This window comes from Myotis daubentonii, chromosome 4, assembly GCF_963259705.1.
Source record: "Myotis daubentonii chromosome 4, mMyoDau2.1, whole genome shotgun sequence".
Classification (NCBI taxonomy): Eukaryota; Metazoa; Chordata; class Mammalia; order Chiroptera; family Vespertilionidae; genus Myotis; species Myotis daubentonii.
Window position 1 is genome coordinate 84,136,603 of NC_081843.1, and position 20,186 is coordinate 84,156,788.

Below are 20,186 nucleotides of genomic sequence, written 5' to 3' on the forward strand. Positions count from 1 at the left end.
GGAAAACAACTACCTGCATATCAGATATTTACATTACGATTCATAACAGTAGCAAAATTACAGTTATGAAGTAGCAATGAAAATAATTTTATGGTTGGGGGTCACCACCACACGAGGAACTGTATTTTCATTGTTACAAATTGAATGCAATTAGAGCATAGTGATTAATCACAGAAACAATATGTAATTATATATGTTTTCCGATAGTCTTAGGCGACTCCTGTGAAAGGGTCGTTCGACCCCCAAAGGTTGAGAACCGCTGCCCTAGTGGAACTAGACACTTACTACATTCTACTCTCGGGATTGCTTTCCAAAGCGGAAGTAGAGAAGTCACTCCCCCAGAGGAGCAAATTCCTCAACCCAACATCCTGGGTTTCCATCCCAACCTGTTCTGGGAAACAGGAGAGACAATGACAGAAAGAAACCTTCTTTGGACATCCGCGATCCCAGAACCTGGCTTCTATAAAGCCTCCACCAGGCCTAATCGCATTATAGAATTTAAACCTCCACAATGCCCAGAGTACCATACCAAAACCTATTTAACCATGGGGATTACCATACCAAAACTAGCTAACCAACTGTGCTCATTGGGGCGACAGGCCATGCCCAGACCAAGCCTAGCCAATCCAAACTTTCAGAATCGGTAGCGCGGTGTCTTCTGGGATCTGTAGGCTTCCACGGTTAGGCTTTCCTAGCTCATGACTACAATGCCCGGCGGCCCCTGGGCTCCAAGGCCGGCCCTCTTCCTGGGGGCGGAGCCCAGAGCGAACCGGGGGCGGGCCCGCGCCTCTCCCCTCCCCTCCCCTCCTCTCCCCTCCCCTCCCCTCCCCTCCCCAAGGGGGCTGGGAGTGGTGCGGTGGCGCGGCCGGCGGTTCCCACGTGGTGCCGTGACTGGGGTAGCGGGCTCTGGTCCTCGCCGACTTCCTGGGCCTGTGCGCCCGCTGCCTGCAGAAATGCCCAAGATCAAGTCTGGGGCGAGCGGCCGGCGCCGCGAGCGGCAGCAGGGCCGGGAGCTGAAGAGCGCGGGAGGTGGGTCCACCCCGCGGGAGCTGAGGTCGGGTCGGGTCGGGTCTGCCGGCGGGAGCTGAGGCCGGCGCCTGGCCCGAGCTCTGGGCCGGGGCAGTGAGATCTCAGGTCCTGGGACTCCGGGGGCGCGGGCCGCAGGCCCTGCGCGCTGTCTCCGGCTTCCTTTCCCGCAGAAGTTACGGGCTGAGCGTCAGGCCGGGCTCCAGGGGTGACGTTTGCTGCGTCTCGTTGGCGCAGAAATCTTCGCCCTCTTCTCAGGTGCCTTCTTCTCTGCGACCGTCTTCTAATGCCTAATAGTAGTTGGAAAATTAAGGCTGTTTCGTGTTTTCTTTCAGGACTCATGTTCAACACGGGGATTGGGCAGCACATTTTGAAAAATCCTCTTATTGTTAACAGCATTATCGATAAGGTGGGTGTGGAAAAGGAAAGGGAGTTATTAAGTAATTACTGTTAGGAATATTTGAGCGCACAGAGGATGTCTGGCACAAAGTAGATGCTCTTTAAAGACTTGTTGAATGAACTGAAGAATTTTCTAGTTTTCACAAGCTGCCTTTGCCATGATTTGCTTTAATTCTGTGGATCTGGATTTCTACTGGTTCCGAATTCTTTTTCTTTGTATAGATTATTTACTTCATAGCTGGACATTTGTTCAATTCCAGATTATTATTATTCCCCAGTCACTTTTTCTAGGCACCACCCATGACTGTTAGTTTTTATTTACTTCAGAGGCTAAAGATATGTCTAAACAGAGATCTTAGGAAGTTTGTTCCCCCAGAAAAACTTATATGATACAATGCAGTTCCACATATAAACTCTTTGGAGCGTTCCTCCGGTATGTGTTATCGATGTTCTCTATTGTTTCAGATGATTGGGGATGATGCTAGGACATGAGATATAGGAGGTGCAAATGACTTTCATGGCCACAAAGGGGGCATCCTGGAGCAGTAGGAAGCACTACATTTAATTAAAGGACCTCATCTTGACTACTTGTTATTTGCAAAATGAGGGTTGGCCTAGCTTTTTAACATTTTTGGCTCATGGATTCCTTTGAGCATCTGATAATAGCTATGGATCCAGAATACTGCAGCTGTGTGCATACAAACATCCACTATTTGCACAGTTTGTGGGTACTCCCGCATCCCTGAAAACAAACATATGTTGAGAATTGAGAAATCCTGGTACAGCGCACTATGATTCTCTGGCAAGATCATTACTGTATATATAGTCCTTCCCAGTTTGAATTTATTGATAGCAGAGTTGGTAGCAAGATGCTATTGAAATCATTTCCAAGGTAGAAAGCAAAATGCCAACCCCAGAAAGAACTGCTATTCTGGGTTTCTGACTCCTAACTATTGTCCCAAGTTAGGAAAAGTGTTAGATTTCCACTTGCACCAAATGTTAGATAATTTTGTTAAGCATATAGACCATGAAGAAACTCCTAAAAATTGAGTTAGAATAAAATGTCTTAACAGAGTGCTTTCTAGCAAAGATATTCAGGTGTAAATTATGTGGTCAGGGAAGCTAATGTGGTTGTGTTTGCTTGCAGGCTGCCTTAAGACCAACTGATGTGGTGCTGGAAGTTGGACCTGGAACTGGCAATATGACTGTTAAGTTGCTAGAAAAGGCAAAAAAGGTAAAAGGATTTCATGTTTGGTGTCAGAAATGACTATATGAGTAAGCTCAGGTGGTTTATAAATATAAATATTTTAATTAATTGCTATTATTTTAACAGTAACTCTTAATCCTTTGCTAGAAATTTTATCTTAGAAAACATGGGTGAATGGGTACAGGTGGTCAAAAGGTACAAGCTTCCAATTATAAAATAAGTCCTGGGAATGTAACGGACAGCATGGTGATTATAGTTGACAATACTGTACTGTGTATTTGAAAGTTGCTAAGAGAGTAGATCTTAAAAAAGTTTTAATCATAAAACAAAAAAAAAATTGTGACTGTGTGGTAATGGATGTTAACTAGACTTATCTTGTAATGTATACATATTATGTTGTATGCCTGAAACTGATATAATGTTATATGTCAACTATATCTTAATTCTTTTAAAGGGATTGAAAGAAAATGTGGGCTGTATCAGTCAGGAGAACAGAAACCACATAAGATATTTCAATACAGGGAAATTAGTACAGGGAATTGGTTACATGGTTGTTACAGGACTAAAAGAATAAAATGAGAACATTGAAGTAACCCAAGAATAATAATTGCAAAAAGCAGTTATCACCTCTAGGCTCAGGGAAACCAAGGAAGGAAGTTGGAGTTATTGGAACCTAGAGCTTTGGAACCTAAAGAGCTAGAACACAGGCCCCTGACTTTGGGGTACCACCTGGCCACTGCTGGTGTCTTCTTTGTCTCTTGGCTGACCCAGTTTCGTATTAAATGGAACGATTGTTCTGTCCTCGGGTAGAAGTAGGTAGCACATTTTAAGGCACTTATTTGAAGAGACTTTAGTGAAGAGACTACTTATAAAATGTGTGGAAATGGGGTTAAAGGGAACCAGTAAGCATTAGTGAAAGACCCAGGGACTAGCAACAGCAGGTAACAGTTCAGAGGACTTAGGGACAAGAGGAGGGAACTGTGTTATTGAGTCATTGAACGTGGAACACAGCCACTGCCAGAACACCTGAAAGGCATGGGCGGGCATTAGGAAACACTCATCCTCTGTCCTTGTGCCCTACAATGCTGGTTCCTTTCATTGGCTAATCCCAGCTAGAAATCTAAGGCAAGGGAGGGGGCTGCATCACTCTATAGGGCACAGGGAAAGCTGGAGAAAGGAACTGAAAGTCAGATAGACTAAGCAGCACATGTATCTAGTCTGCAGACTTGGTCTTCCTGGAAGTCATTAAACCTCAGCTGATCGTGAGTTAAAATGACAATTTCAGCCTTACCTGGTATCCCTTTACATTCAGAAATTATCTATGCTGTGTACTCTGAACTTAATAGATGAAAGAAATGATATACTCATTCTAGGAGCAGTTGTCTTTGTGTGCGTCTGTCTAGAACAGTGGTTGGCAAACCACGGCTTGTGAGCCACATGCGGCTCTTTGGCCTCTTGAGTGTGGCTCTTCCACAAAATACCACGTGCGGGCACGCACATACAGTGCGATTGAAACTTCATGGCCCATGCGCAGAAGTCGGTATTTTGTGGAAGAGCCGCACTCAAGGGGCCAAAAAGCCGCATGTGGCTCGCGAGCCGTGGTTTGCCGAGCCGCAGTTTGCCGACCACTGGTCTAGAACATTTACTACACAGACTTTTGTGTATTTTTTTCATCCTCTGTTCAGTTACAAACATGGAGCCAAATGAACATAATTCTGTCCATTATTTGTGTAGTACTCTCTAGCTGACCACCTTTCTGGGTGGTGTTTTCCATTGTTTGAAATGGTAGGGAACAATTGAAAGAACATTGGTAGTAGAATTGGAAAAAAGAAATTTAGTTCATGTAAATCATGTAAGAGTTACTATTAAGATAAGAAGAGCTTTATATTCCATAATTATTATTTTTTAATTTAGGTAATTGCCTGTGAACTTGACCCAAGGCTAGTAGCTGAACTGCACAAAAGAGTTCAGGGCACGTGAGTATTCATAATGGAATTAAAGTGCATTTCAATCTCATAAGACAATATTCTTTTTAAGTTTTTGTTTTTTTTATTATCAGACCTCTGGCCAGCAAACTTCAAGTATTGGTGGGTGATGTGTTGAAAACAGATTTGCCATTCTTCGATGCTTGTGTAGCAAATTTGCCTTATCAGGTATGTTTTCAGATTGTTGGGAACATTATATTAAATGTTCTCTGGTGTGTCTTTCCCAGAAATAACTAATTAATTCTTTTACAGATCTCTTCTCCTTTTGTCTTCAAGTTGTTGCTGCATCGACCTTTTTTCAGGTTTGTGACAAACACCAAAGTGACTGTAAAACAAGTAGAAAAATTGACAGTTTCAACAAGAAAAATTGACATTTTCAACAAGAAAAATTGACAGATTAGGTCATGAACACAGCTAAAGATGAAAGTTAATTAAATTGCCTGGCCTGTGTGGCTTAGTGGATTGAGCAACATCCCATGTACCAAGAGGTCCCTGGTTCAATTCCCAGTCAGGGCACATGCCTGGGTTTTTGGCTCGATCCCTAGTAGGGGGCTTGTAGGAGGCAGCGGTTGATGTTTCTCTGTGATCAATGTTTCTATCTTTGTCTTTCTCTAAAAAAAAATCAATTAAAACTTTTTTTTGTAAAGAGAGTTAATTCAGTTGAAAAACGACTGGATAGTTTGGTAGAAAATATCAATTTCTGTGGAGGTCTTCCTCTCTTTTTGTATTTGAGTTATTAGGGGAGGTGTGGTGTAAACCCTGCTTCTGAGATCAGCAACTTTTCCCTAGTTTCTCATCCTCAGGTTAGATTTTTTGTTATCTTACTAGAGGCCCCATGCACCAGTGGCCCTCACCCTCAGCCTGGCCTGCACCCTCTTGCAATCCGGGACCCCTCAGGGGATGTCAGACTGCTGGTTCCCCCGAGGCATGTAGTAGTGTGTGAAGCAGCAAGTGGCTGGAGAGGAGCCTAGGCTGGGTACCATGCTACTCCCGCTCATCCTGGCCCTGCTGCGCCTGCCGCTGCTCAGTAGGGTGCTGCTGTGGTGGCCCCCCTCAGTCAGCTGACCAGTGCTCCAGCTATGGGAGTGCACTGACCACCAGAGGGCAGCTCCTGCATTGAGCATCTGCCTCCTGGTGGTCAGTGCACATCATAGCGACCAGTCAAATGGTTGTTTGGTCGCTTAGGCTTTTATATGTAGATTAGAGGCCCGGTGCACAAAAATTTGTGCACTTGGGGGTGGGGAGGTCCCTCAGCCCGGACTGTGCCCTCTCACAGTCTGGGACCCCTCAGGGGATGACCATCTGCTGGCTGAGGCCTGCTACCCAGGAGATTGGACCTAAGCTGGCAATCAGACATCCCTCTGGCAGCCCGGCAGTCCTCGGGGGATGTCCACTTGCCAGCGGGGAGCAGACCTAAGCTGCAGTCAGACATCCTTAGCGCTGCTGAGGAGGTAGGAGAGGCTCCCACCACCACCGCTGTACTAGCAGCCGTCAGCCTGGCTTGTGGCTAAGCAGAGCTCCTCCATGTGGGAGCTCACTGACCACCAGAGGGCAGCTCCTTCATTGAGCGTCTCCCCCTGGTGGTCAGTGTGTGTCACAGTGACCAGTCATTCCCATCTTTCTGCTGTTAGTGTCAGTTTGCATATTACCCTTTTACTATATAGGATAGAGGCCTGGTGCACAGGTGGGGGCCAGCTGGTTTGCCCTGAATGGTGTCCCGGATCAGGGTGGGGGTCCCGCTTGGGTGCCTGGCCAGCCCGGGTGAGGGGCTGATGGCTGTTTTCAGGCTGCCTGCACCCCCTTCAGGGTGGGGGTCCCCACTGGGGTGCCTGGCCAGCCTGGATGAGGGGCTGAGGGCCGTTTTCAGGCAGGTCAAGCCTGCAACTGAAGCTCCCAGTCTCTCCTTTTTTTCTTTTTTTACTTGGATTTATTTACCTTCTGTAATTGAAACTTAGTTGCGGCTCCAGCTCTGTTGCCGGATGGCTGAAAGCAGGTATCTAGGGTTTGTTTAGCTTCTATAATTGATACATTGTTGCTTAGAGTGCAGCTCAGAGCTGGGCTGCGGCAGGTGGGGAACCTTGGCTTCCTCCATTACTGGAGCAACCAAACCTCATGTTCGCTTTAGCTGCCTGGCTGCCCACCATCTTGGTTGGCAGTTAATTTGCATATTGCCCTGATTAGCCAATGGGTAGCATAGCGGAGGTATGGTTAATTACCATGTTTGTCTATTATTAGATAGAAAAAAATATATATATATATGGACTAGAGACCCAGTGCATGAATTTGTGCACCAGTGGGGTCCCTTGGCCTGGCCTCCGGGATCGGGCCAAAACTGGCTCTCTGACATCCCCTGAGGGCTCCCAGATTGCGAGAGGGCGCAGGCAAGGCCGAGGGACCCCATCGGGGCCAGGGAGGGACGTAGAATTTGGCCAGTTAGGGAGGGACCGTGGGAGGCTCCAGGGCGTGTCTGGATCATCTTGCTCAGTCCCAATCGGCTGGACCCCAGCTGTAAGCTAACCTACCAGTCTGAGCGTCTGCCCCCTTGTGGTCAGTGCATGTCATAGCAAGAGGTTGAGCGGCCTTAGCATATCATTAGCATATTACACTTGGATTGGTTGAACAGATGACCGGACACTTAGCATATTAGGCTTTTATTATACAGGATAGATGTCTACACAATTGCAGTGGCTTCCTAAAGTGTTTCTAGGATAATCTATACCAATCATTTTCAAACTGCAAGCCAAAAACCCCTTAGTGGTTATAAAATAAATTCAGTGGGTCATGATTGTCTTTTTTATTTTTTTAATGATATGGAATGGAATATATCAGAGGGTCTTAAGTGCATGTGGCCCAGGTGATTATAGTTTTACAAAACTTTTGTTTAAGTTACATAGGCACATACACATACAGATATTTGTGGCATGGGTGGCAATGTCAAATGTACTTCTTACTGTGACTTACATTCAAAAAAGTTTGAGTTAAAACCTACCTTTGAAGATGGTCATTTTCTGTTCAAGAACCTCCAAAAGCCTGCCATTGCTTGCTGAATTAGAAAAAACAACAAACTATATTCCTTAATCTGCTAAATCAGGACACTGATTTCACAACCTGCCTCAGCTCTTCCATAAGGGTGTTTGCTACCCCATGAATATAATTTATCTACTGAGCCAATTTAGTTTTTTGGGTTTTGTTTTCCTAGAAGGGGTGAGATAGATTGGTGCTGATCTGAAATACTTTTTCATTTGATCATTGAGGACTTACATTGGCAAGGGGTGAGAGGTATAGCCATTATAAAATGAAAAAAGCCAACTGGGTCATTTTGTGATACAAAGCTAAGGCTGGTGTTCTCCTATCTTCTAACCAGGTAGACGAATTGTCATGAACTGCAGGTGTTGCTTTGCTCTGTTTCCTGCTCAAGAAAATCTGTTGAAGTTCAAATATATTAATAGTTGAAAGTCACCATTTTCCTTATTCCTTTTTGTTGTCTTTTCAGATGTGCTATACTTATGTTTCAAAGAGAATTTGCTCTCAGACTGGTTGCAAAACCTGGAGATAAGTTATACTGCAGACTCTCAATTAATACACAGCTGTTAGCCCGTGTGGACCATTTAATGAAAGTAAGTGACTATTATTGAACTAATGTGACTTAACTCATCCTCTGGTATCTAGCTGTGCTGTCTGTGAGGAGAGCATATTTGATTACTAATTTAGTTATTTTTGAGATGACTACTGAAACATTTTCTGATTAATAGGTTGGAAAGAATAACTTCAGACCACCACCCAAGGTGGAATCCAGTGTTGTAAGAATAGAACCTAAGAATCCGCCACCACCTATCAATTTTCAGGTGAGGTTAAAATGCTAGGTCATTCAGTGAAGGAAAAAAAATGTCCAAGCTGGGAGATGTGTGTCTGTAACAGCAGAAAAATACTGAGTCAACCTAAATGTCCTAACAGGAAAATGTTAATTATGATACATCCTGTGACAGAGTAGATGGAATAATTTGACTCAAGACAGTTGTGAAGACCACAAAAGCACATGGAAAATGTTCACAAAATGTAAAAAGATGAGAATCCCATTGCATTTTGTTGAGGATTATAGGTATAGAAAACTTTCTATTTGAATAAGACTTGGAAAACAAGATGAGGTGAAAATAGTTGTTAGAATAATATTATGTATGGGAAACACCTTTTAATCAAAATTCTTATTTTTGTGATTTAAAAGGGAAGGAAACCAGATCCCTTGATATAAAACCTTACTGCAACCACTTTGGATAAAAACATGCTTGTGTGGTCAATAACTGGTGGTAAATGGAGTGGCTTATCAATCTCTTGGATGATTAGTGACTTTGAACATGTTTTCATATGTCTCTTGGCCTTCCTTATGTCCTCTTTCGAAAAGTATTTATTTAGGTCCGTTGCACATTTTTTGACTGGGTTATCTTCCTTTTGTTAGGTTGTATGAGTTCCCTGTAAATGTTGGAGACTAAACCCTTATTGGAGATAACATTGGCAAATATGTTCTTCCATGCAGTGGGCTTTCTTGTTGTTTTGTTGATGGTTTCTTTTGTTGTGCCAGAAGCTTTTTATTTTGATGTAGTCCCATTTGTTTATTTTATCTTTAGTTTCCATTACCCTAGGAGCTGTATTGGTGAAGATACTGCTTCAGCATGTCTGAGATTTTGCTGCCTGTGGATTCCTCTAAGATTTTTATGGTTTCCTGTCTTACGTTTCAGTCCTTTATTCATTTTGAGTTTATTTTTGTGTATGGTGTAAGTGGTCTAATTTGTGTATGGTGTAAGTGGTCTAGTTTTATTTTTTTGCATGTATCCGTGAATCATGTTTTTTTGAAAATGACAGATGGCATATGACACTTTAGGTGCCAAAATACTATATTGTTCTTTGTTCAGATGTGGAATAATGTATTTTTTGGAATTGAGGTTAAAATATTCAGTGAGGTGTACAGAAGTTAAAAAAAAGTATACATCTTACTTTTGCATGTGTCAGCCACATCAAGGTATAGAACATTTTCATCACTCCAGAAGGTTCGTTCCAGGTTTATATGTTAGGAGACACAATAATACCTAGCAGGCCTAGAAAAGAAGTTTGACATTTTGTAAGAAAATATTCATCTTTTCTTTCAGGAATGGGATGGCCTAGTAAGGATCACCTTTGTTAGGAAAAACAAGACACTGTCTGCTGCATTTAAGTAAGTATTTTACTGATTCATAATGTATGAAGGACCAATGCTCCAGACACTGGGCTAACTGCTAGAATTTTGTCCTTTTCCTGAACATGTATATCCTAAGCATAATGACTGCCCATGTCCAGACACACTTTACCTTTTTAACTGACTTTGTACTTTGGGAGGCAGAAGAATTTAATGAAGAAAGTTCCTAGAGTTGGGAATTAGATCAGGTTTATTGGCAATACGGGGAAAAAACAAAACTGACTACATATCTCCCTACTTTTTCCTTGGAAAAATAGTGATGAGGGACCCCTTCCACATTTGTGTAAGATTCATTTAATTTTATTTACTTGGAAAAATGTAATAGCATTTTGGGGTACAAGAGAGGTGAAAGGTTTAATTATATATATATATATATTTAAATATATTAATTTCAGAGAGGGAGAGAAACATCAGTGATGAGAGAGAATCGATTGGCTGTCTCCTGCACACCCCCCACTGGGGATCAAGCCCAAAGCCCCTGGCATGTACCCTGACTGGGAATCGAACCGTGACCTCCTGGTTCACAGCTTGATACTCAACTACTGAGCAACATCAGCCTGGCTAGATTTTCTTTTCTTTTTTTTTAGGTGATGTTTTGTGGAGAGTCTGGAATTCCCTTAACATGTTAAGCGCCATGTCAGTCACCAGTTATTGAAATGGAAAGGAAGACAAAACAGGCTTGGCGCTTAATGTGTTAAGAATTGGAGATGTTTATTAGGGCTTTACTTTTTAAATATAACTGTAGTTTGTGGTTGTTTCATAAGTTTTAAGTATTCAGTACCTTTTTTAGTTTATTAATTTCACCATGTGAAACATTTTTTATCTGATAATAAAAGGAAATTATTGATAATCTCTAATTTTGGAATAATAATACTAATGTCATTTATGCTACAGGTCAAGTGCAGTACAGCAGTTATTGGAAAAAAACTACAGAATTCACTGTTCGGTCCATAATACTGTAAGCAGAAAATGTTTGTGATTTCAATTTGTTGTGTTTTAAAATATCCCTCTATTTCTTATTCCTTTTCATCAAGGTTCTTTAATTTTGTACATTCCATAAGATCCTTAAAAGATCACAAGCAATGTATAACTACCACAACTTTAACAAGTCAGTGCTCATGTATATTTTGTGGAACAGATCTGAGAAATCTGTTACTTCACTGTATCTTCTTTAATTACTGATAGCTGTTTCAGCCATAGATTCAACTGAGTCATAATTTCCTCAAAGGTGTAGGCATGTGCAGTTTGCTCAGCTTAAAATAATTGTGACCATCCCTTCTTGTCTGTTGCTCATATAGCAATTATAAATTTTAAATGTCAATACCTAGAAATTGATTAGGATAAAGTAGACTGAATAGCATATTTCTGGTTGTGAGCCTCATGCCTCTTAATCATTATCTGTGCAACATTTTCTTTAAGCAATTTTGTGTCTGTGAGCACACATAAACATCTGTATATAAAAGCCAAGCGACTAGAATGACTGGTCACTATGACGTGCACTGCGGCTGTCCAACCGGCCTGATGGAGACGGGGCTGGCCAGCCAACTTCCTGCAGCCCCTCCCCCCTGCTGGCTAGCCTTGATTGGCCTGGTAAGGGGCGAGCTGGCCAGACCCCACCCATGCACAAATTCTTGCACTGGGCCCCTAGTGTCCATATGTAATGACTATTTATTTATTAGTTCTTTCTAATTAATTAAACAGGATAGAAAAAAGCAAATTCCCATTCTATTTTTGGACTCCTATGGCTTAAGGTATCACATTGCTACCTCCATTTTCTTTTATAGACAAAATCATTAAACATTGCTTAAGAAAATATTAAGCTGGATTAAGAAAAATCTTTGGATAAAATATGTAAAGTCTGATATATTTAATATTTCTTAAGGGTTGGAGGCCATCTCTTAGAAAAAAATTAAGCTGGAAAAATGAGATTGGTGCCAAGAAAATGTGAGTTGTTTTAAAAAGAGTAACAATTGCTTTAAAATTTAGTTTCAGCTCCAATTATTTTGTTATGAAAAGCTGAAACTGATAGAATTTTTTAAAAAGAGGACAATATTTTTTTTTTAAATATGTTTTATTGATTTTTTTACAGAGAGGAAGGGAGAGAGATAGTCAGAAACATCGATGAGAGAGAAACATCGACCAGCCGCCTCCTGCACATCTCCTACTGGGGATGTGCCCGCAACCCAGGTACATGCCCTTGACCGGAATCGAACCTGGGACCTTTCAGTCCGCAGGCCGACGCTCTATCCACTGAGCCAAACCGGTTTCGGCAAGGACAATATTCTTGATTCATTCATTGGAGGACTTCCAAGTATTTGGTATGTGCTAAAGATTAATCACTTAGAGAGATGCAAGTAATGGACAGATGGTAACTATTTTATGACTTACTGAACTAAAAAGAAGTAGAGTCAAGGTGACTTCATTAAAGATATGTTGTTCATTTATTCTGAATCTTGATAGATAATACCAGAAGATTTCAGCATAGCAGATAAAATACAGCAAATCCTAACCAGCACAGGTTTTAGTGACAAGCGGGCCCGTTCCATGGACATAGATGACTTCATCAGGTAATTACATTTTTCTTTTCCTAAGTGTTTACATTTCTTTCTGTGACACCTTAAGATTAGAGATTTAAAGGCTTTTAAGCGGTGTAAAGTGCTACCTGGGAGTTATTGCATAGCACTTCCAAGGCGTAGAATGGTATTTGGTGTAGAAGATGGAGGCTAGTTAGCTGCAGCAGAATGAACATTTTAAGAACAGGAGTAAGTAACAGTCCTAGCCGGAGATGCCTGTGTCAGTGTGTTGTGGTGTGTATGCTCCTCCCCTTTAACTCCCTTCTCTAACTCTCTATTCATAACCTACTGTGGGCGGAAGAACCCTAAGACATGTAGTTGGATCTCACTTTTTTCTTTCCTTTTATAAAAAAATATATTTCTTAATTGATTTCAGAGAGGAAGAGAGAGGGAGAGATAGAAACATCAATGATGAGTGAGAATTATTGATTGGCTGCCTTCTGCATGCTTCCTACTGGGGATCGAGCCCGCAACCAGGCATGTGCCCTTGACTGGAATCGAACCTGGGAACCTTTAGTCCCCAGGCCAGCGCTCTTTCCACTGAGCCAAACCAGCTAGGGCTCTCACTTTTTTCTTTATTGGGCATAGCTATTGTTAAATAGACCCTAAGCATGAAATAGTTTGTTACAATCATATCTGGTTATCATTTATAATTGCTTTAGTAATATAGTTACTTGTTTTGTAATTATCTGGGCAATGTACACCAAAATTTATTTTCCTTGAATTATACAAGTCTCGTGAAAATAGAGTAAGGCTTCAGTTACCCAGGTAATTATTAACCTCTACTCACTGTTTTTAATCAATAACACTTTCGTTTCCTCATAAACCATCACTTAATATAGAAATTTTTGCCTCTTTAGCTAATTCATTTTTAAAGCTTCGATGGTCTAGGGCCATGGTCAGCAAACTGAGGCTCGTGAGCCACATGCGGCTCTTTGGCCTCTTGAGTGTGGCTCTTCCACAAAATACCACGTGCGGGCACGCACGCACAGTGCGATTGAAACTTCGTGGCCCACGGGCAGAAGTCAATATTATGTGGAAGAGCTGGTATTTTGTGGAAAAGCCACACTCAAGGGGCCAAAGAGCCGCATGTGGCTCGCGAGCCGCCGTTTGCCGAGCACTGGTCTAGGGGCCGAATAAAGAAACAACAAGGGTAGATGGTTACAAAAGTCATTTTTTTGACTTTTCTAAGCTGGAAACACAGTTCTATATAACTAAGACAAGTAGGGTTTACATTTTCTATTGGCAGGTTAGTAATACTACTGAGTCTTTATTCAATGTTAATCCTAATAGTTAAATATTACTCATAAATACCTAGCTTCCTTTTTTAGACATTCTAACCCATCTTGACCTGTTCCTACTAGCCATCCTAAAACTAATCTCCGGTCTAAATAGAAATATTTCCTCTTATTTTCTTTCATTCTCACCAAATTTCTTCCAGTCTTCTTAATCACTTACCATGTTGAAACCATCGCTAATGAGCTCTTAGGTCTGGGATAGTAGAGGTCTATGATACTTTTAGTCAAATTCATAATTTAAGACATAAAGGCTATGACAAAAAGAAGTATTAAAAAGATGGGTCTTATACATTTAGTTGGCGAATGTTTCTTTAATGACTAGTGTTCCAAGTGGGTGGGCTTCATAGGTTTGCTGATGTGTTCATGTTTTAGAATTCATGGTATAGGAACTATATGCACTGATTGTTATGTGCTACAGATTAGTTTTTTAATACCATCTCACTTTGGCTCTTTTCAGATTGTTACATGGATTCAATGCAGAAGGTATCCATTTTTCTTAGGTATCTGGAAAACAGAATTTTCAAACTCAAGAAAAGAAACTTGAATTATATATTTTTAATAATTTGAGAAGATATGTATGCTTTTCCTCCACTGGAACACTGTGCTTGACTATTTTTGATTTAATGTTATTATTACTAGTAATTAGTCCAAATTTCTAAGGTACTTAAGTCAATTTTAAGTTCCCAAGTTTTTTTTTCTTTTCGGTTTGTTTTTAATATTTAACACAGGGCAGGGTCCAGTCTATACATGATAATTTTCAAGAGCCATAGACACAACTTGACACTTAAACTTCATTTCTAACAGGTTGTTGTATAAAGATGTTACTCTATTGTCTATGTTATATATTACTGTGAAGACCAATTTAGGCCTTCAACTCTTTAGTCCTTTATTCTTCAGGTATAAAGTTAAATATGCTTAACTGAGTCACATATTCCCCATATCATTTATTATTATTCATATGTACAGTAAAACAATTTTATTATATTTTAATTGTTTCTCTCTCTGTGTTTATCCTATATAACTTCTATCACTGCCTACCTACCCCTTTACTTATCCTGTAACATCACAGTTACATCAGGGTTCTGGGTAAGCTTGAGTCTGCTCCTGAGACCATGTGGTGCCAGACATTACTTCTGGGCATGATTCCTTACCTGTAAAATAAGGATGCTCAACTAGAATGTGAAATGAATTATAAGATTGCATGTTTTTTCTTGGGGAGATAGTAATAGTTTTAAGAAAATTTCCAGAGGTTTTAGAAATCAAAACTTCATTTAAAATATCTGCCCATCAAATTCAAAACAAAACTCAAACAGTAATTTTCCCACAAGAACAGGCTCCCAGTATTCCTCCTATAACTTCTGGATAATGAAAATTTCCAGCACTCTTTTATATACTTTATGCTTACCTATAATCTATTTAAAATGTAAGGATGATAATTTCAATAGATGTCACAACCATATCTTAATTAGTTACTATGTCTAAATCATTATCAATATTAATTGTTAATGTCCTTTAATAAAGAATTATATATAATAGCTGGTTATTTATATAAGGAAATAAAAATATCTTCATTTTTTTATGCCTACCTTAACAGAAGTGTTTCAAATTATTTTAACAAAAGTACACTGAGTAAACCTAGAAAGGAAGTTAATTTGTTTACTTAAACAGATTATTTTTCAAATATGGCTTCAAAATGATATTAAGCATTCCTATATAATGAAAATAATGTATTTTTTGTTACTTATTAATAGGAATATCAGCTTTCAAGTCTGAGAAAGTAAAGAATGTTTAATTCAGATCCAAATTTTTTTAAAATAGCTGTATCAAGCCACTTTTGTTATATTATACTTGTGTAGCTTTTTTAAATATCAAAAAACTTTACTTTGCAAAATTCACTTGTACTGTTTCTATTCTTACAGGAAAATTCTAAGGTTTATTCATTCAGCTTTTCCTCTACACCCTAGTAACTGCTGAGTCCCTTTTCTGGTTCTTAGTTTCCCTATCTGTAAAACTGAAGTACTGGATTATACTACCAAGATCTTTTCTGGTGTACTGATTTTTTATATACCTTGATTACTGATCAGAATGAAGCCATTATAGAATAAAGCAGCACATTTAAATATAAGGGGACCTTCTAGAGATAGTATCCATCTATTTTAAATAAGACTAATCTGTTGTGCTTTACAAGAAAACTCAAACCTTTTTATTGTCCTTTGAACGTTGGTTAGGCTCAAAAACTACCTTTCTAAACAGCCTCTGCAAGGTCAATAGTTCTCCATTCTTCCTCTTCTCTTTGAAATAAACACAAATAGGACATATCTTACAGCTGCAAGAAAACCTCAGTCCCTTCCAAAACAAAGGTGATTACATTGAAGAAAATTATCTCTAAACTCATTCCATAGATTCCATTTATTAATAAGCACATTGTGAAAAATCTACATTTGTTCTAGATTTCAAGTTTACAGAGGAGCATTTCACCATGGTATTCGGATTTCCCACAACTACCCTCTGAGTTGTCTGAAGTGAAGTAGTGAATCTGGCTCATGTGACTCTACTAGTATTCATAGCTTCCCTGTGGCTCAAAGGAATGAGCTATTACTTTCCTAGAGTAAGTCAAAACAAGATATCCTTGGGAGATTTTTTGTTGTTAATACACTCCTGGATTCTCCTAGGAGCTGAGGGAAATGTCCTAGAGAGATATATAAATTGTTTAACAAAATATTTACATGAGAAGTAGCCAGTTTTCTTCCTTGGAGTAGCAATCTGTAAAAATAAATGCTACCATTTAAAAAGTAGCACAGGCCTAGACCAATTTATTGGTGAGAATTTGGTGGTTCTCACCAAATAATGGTGAAACATCATACATTAGGTAATGGACGGAGCTTGGGTTAGATCTGCCTTTTAAAGCAAAGTCAACTCTTGTTAGCTTAATTCACTTTCAAGGGATTTATGTACTGTCTATACTTGGCTTAAACTAACAGTTCTATTATGGACTACTTCCAATGTATTATGTAAATGTTCATGCATCAGAAGCCAATTTCCTTTAACAGTACATTTAAAAGGTACCTTTTGGGATGCTAATGGACACTTCAACTTAAGTAATGGTATTGGTAAGGAGCAAATTGCACTATTAGTCTTGTTAATAACACACTGGAACACACTGCATATATATGTATTATCCTAAGATAAAACTCTTCTCAGAATTCCATTACTTTTTATTATACATCAACTAGTTTATATTTTCTTTACAAAGAAAATGCTAAGAAAATTATATCCACATGTTAAAAGTTTTAAAACCATAATTCCAGATTTCTTTACATATAAGATGGAGTGGTCCAGCAGCTATGTCCACTGTCACAGACTTTAGTTCCATTCAATGATATGGCACATCCTGCAAAATTAACTAGCAACACACAAAAAATGTCTCAAATACAGTAAAAATGTACACACAATAAAGGTAATTTACAATGACAAATAAGGAATGTAATTTAACTTGGCTGTGCATCAGAAATTCAGGGTCAATAGCCTTAGTCAAGGCACAAAGCAGAAAGGGGTGAGCACAGCTGTCCCTAAGAGTGGCACGGTATGTACAATCACAGATGAGGTATGCATGCACACAAAGGATTTAAAACTGCTCAGTCTTGCTACGAAAATTGAACCGAGTTAAAAGGAAATGCTGTGGCTTCCCCCTACTACTCACCCCTGGATCAAGTCCACAATCTTACTTCATCATATAGAAAATAAAATTGGTAAGGATCTCCAAAAGTAAATCACTATTTGGGTAAATGAAACAAAATGCTTCACTATTACCAAATCTTGGTTGTGCCTTCTGGACTAGAAGCATTTTGTAGACAAAGTTGTGTTTCACAAAACTGAAATGTCATTCAGGTGAAGGGACAAGACATTTTCCACAGACACTTAAAATTTCAAACTTCCAAATGGCCCTTACAGCTGAACCTTGTATGTTAAAACAGTGAGGGTCCTGGGGATCCTTTAGCAGCAAATGCCAACTTAAAGGGCACGGGGTCTCTTAGGGTTGATTTGCTTGCTGGCCTGTTCTTCTTCTTGTAGAGCTGCACGAAAAGATTTCACTTTATCTTGGAAAAAGAAAAGAACAGGGAGTAAGTATTACATCACAGGCAACACAGTATACAACTTCATGGGTATCAAGTTGGCTCACTTATTTCGTAATCTTAACTCAAGGGTTTTCCTTTGGTTTTTTTGTTGCCCAAAAACTAAATACAATGCTCAACTATAGCAGCAGTTTCATTATAGATTCCTAGAAATACCTGCTTTTGCTATTGTCAACAGGTTTCTGTTTGGCATTTTTTACAGTGTTCAATTTTAATTTGTATTCCTTTTGGAGTGTAGACAGGCTTTATATGTGTGTAAAATATGTACAGTTATGTCCAAAAGGAACACTATGAATCTTATTAAACTGTAAAGCAGACATTTCTTCTCTCAATGTTAGAAAATTTCTACTCCCAAAGACTATTTTATCTCTTAAGAAATAGTGGCTAGGGAAGGGGATTAAGGGATAATGCATTTCTTGGTCTTAAAATTCTATTACCCGTCTACCATATACTGACTCAGAGTCATTTAAGAATAAAAAATAGGTAAGTAAATTGGCAGAGGCATCTTCCTATAACAATGGTTCTCAAGCAGGGTGATTTTATTTTTATGTATTTTATTGATTTTTTACAGAGGAAGGGAGAGAGATAGAGAGTTAGAAACATCGATGAGAGAGAAACATCGATCAGCTGCCTCCTGCACACCTTCTACTGGGGATGTGCCTGCAACCAAGGTACATGCCCCTTGACCGGAATCGAACCTGGGACCCTTCAGTCCCCAGGCCGACGCTCTATCCACTGAGCCAAACCGGTTAGGGCAACCAGGGTGATTTTAGCCCCACCCTCCTACTCTGGGGACATTTGGTAATTCCTACAGAAATTTTTGATTGCCACAACTGGAGTAGTGCTACTGTCATCTAGTCTGGAGACCAGGATACTGGTAAGCACTGTGCAATGCACAGGACAGCACCCCTCAACAGAATTATCCAACTTAAAATAGTCTTCAGAAGAAAAGGAAGCTGCAAATTCTTTCCTTCAGAAATACAATGATGTTTTTAAAAAGCTGACTTTTCTAAAATTTAGACAGAAAATTAAGGATTTCTGTATCTGTTGGCTGCTAATATAATGGCTCTTAAACTTCTTAATACCAAAATTATGCCTGGACGAGAAAACATTTTTAAGAAAAAACTGAATAATACATAACTAGATAATTTCTTAAAAGTTATAGATATGCTTTATATACATGAATGAGAGAATTAAGGGAAAGAAGTCAACTAAGTTAAAAGCTACATATAAACAGAAAAAAAAAACCTTGAATGCATTATGCTCTATTTTTTGAATAAAATTCATATAGAAAAGCTGCTTATGAATTATGGAAGATTAGAAAAATGATCAAAACACTTTAAATCAAGGCGTGAACATGAAGAGTATGAAAAACAAAAGTAAATTTTAGAAACCCTACATTTGCACAACTGAAGTTGGGGAAATGCTGACTCCATCTATATATATAAAAGCTTCAGCAACCATTAGGACTGAACAACCAGAACGACAGGCTGACCAGTCACTATGACGCGCACTGACCACCAGGGGCAGATGCTCAACGCAGGAGCTGCCCCTTGGTGGTCAGTGTGCTCCCACAGCCAACCTCCCATTGACAGCCAACTGCCTGTGGTCCCTCCCCCAGCCGCTGGCCCCCATCGGCCCCTGGTGCTAAACCATTCGTAGACGACCTGCTTTGGGGTCAGGGTTTCTTATGTAGCAGAGCAGCTCCCATGCTGCGACCTATTAAGAGTCAGCCCTCGACACAAGGGTTTGTCTCACTCTTGTCCTCTCCCTTCCCAGGGGGCCCACCCGCCGCGGTTGCGTGGCGGCAAGAGAGGGGTGGGGGGAGGTAGGGAACTGTGGGGTGGTGATGGGGCCTATGGGCCCCGGACTGGGACAAGGAACCGGGGGTTGGTGGTGGTGGGCACGGTCCCTTTCCCAAGGGGCCAAGGGCTGGCTCCAGCAGGCCAGGCCTAGGGAATCTACCCATGTTCTAATTTGTGAACCGGGCCTCTTGTAGGATATGATGTCAAATAACCAACTTCACAAAGGACCTATTTTTAAAAATTAAGCAGCTTATTTGGTACTAAAAACTAGCAATTTCAATCTGATTTTATGTTGCACTGCATGTACACACTGATGCCCACTCAGATATAAATGGAGACAGTTAATTTGCCAATGCCTAAAAACCTAGCACATACAGTATATAAATGCATATATGAAGCTGCAGATAAACTAATTAAAAAGCCAAGCAGACATTACATGTGAATAAGCCACATACTTCTAGAAATCTTCCTCTTTTTCAAAACAAGAGTTCAAAGGAAAAACATGACATAAGATGCATAGAAGATATATAGGT

General features: G+C 40.1%; 2 protein-coding genes across 8 annotated transcripts in view; one reads left to right on the plus strand and one right to left on the minus strand.

The window, feature by feature from the left end:
• The first annotated feature begins 817 nt into the window (after positions 1 to 817).
• Positions 818 to 14,576, plus strand: DIMT1 (DIM1 rRNA methyltransferase and ribosome maturation factor). Of its 3 annotated transcripts, XM_059694559.1 has the most exons (12): positions 818 to 1,029; positions 1,362 to 1,435; positions 2,573 to 2,659; positions 4,547 to 4,608; positions 4,692 to 4,785; positions 4,870 to 4,919; positions 8,111 to 8,234; positions 8,370 to 8,462; positions 9,759 to 9,823; positions 10,739 to 10,802; positions 12,305 to 12,411; positions 14,173 to 14,576. In XM_059694559.1, the coding sequence occupies exons 1-12, from the start codon at positions 954 to 956 to the stop codon at positions 14,213 to 14,215; spliced, it is 939 nt and encodes a 312-aa protein (XP_059550542.1). In that variant the 5' UTR covers positions 818 to 953; the 3' UTR covers positions 14,216 to 14,576. The 3 variants fall into 3 exon arrangements, with proteins under 3 accessions (XP_059550542.1, XP_059550543.1, XP_059550544.1); XM_059694560.1 differs by lacking the exon at positions 1,362 to 1,435 and having other exon boundaries at positions 825 to 1,029; XM_059694561.1 differs by lacking the exons at positions 818 to 1,029; positions 1,362 to 1,435; positions 2,573 to 2,659; positions 4,547 to 4,608; positions 4,870 to 4,919 and having other exon boundaries at positions 4,696 to 4,785.
• KIF2A (kinesin family member 2A) overlaps positions 12,267 to 20,186 on the minus strand; it is an 81,396-nt gene continuing 73,476 nt past the window's right edge. For all 5 annotated transcript variants that reach the window (XM_059694558.1, XM_059694556.1, XM_059694555.1 and 2 more), the window contains one exon: positions 12,267 to 17,812. In XM_059694558.1, coding sequence (XP_059550541.1) covers positions 17,727 to 17,812 — 86 coding nt within the window. In that variant the 3' untranslated portion in view covers positions 12,267 to 17,726. The remainder of the gene's footprint in view (positions 17,813 to 20,186) is intronic.

Coding starts and splice junctions, on each gene's coding strand:
- DIMT1 (XM_059694559.1), top strand. CDS start 954: ATGCCCAAGATCAAGTCTGGGGCGAGCGGCCGGCGCCGCGAGCGGCAG. Junction 2,660..4,546: donor TGCTAGAAAAGGCAAAAAAG/GTAAAAGGATTT, acceptor TTTTTAATTTAG/GTAATTGCCTGTGAACTTGA. Junction 9,824..10,738: donor ACACTGTCTGCTGCATTTAA/GTAAGTATTTTA, acceptor TTTATGCTACAG/GTCAAGTGCAGTACAGCAGT.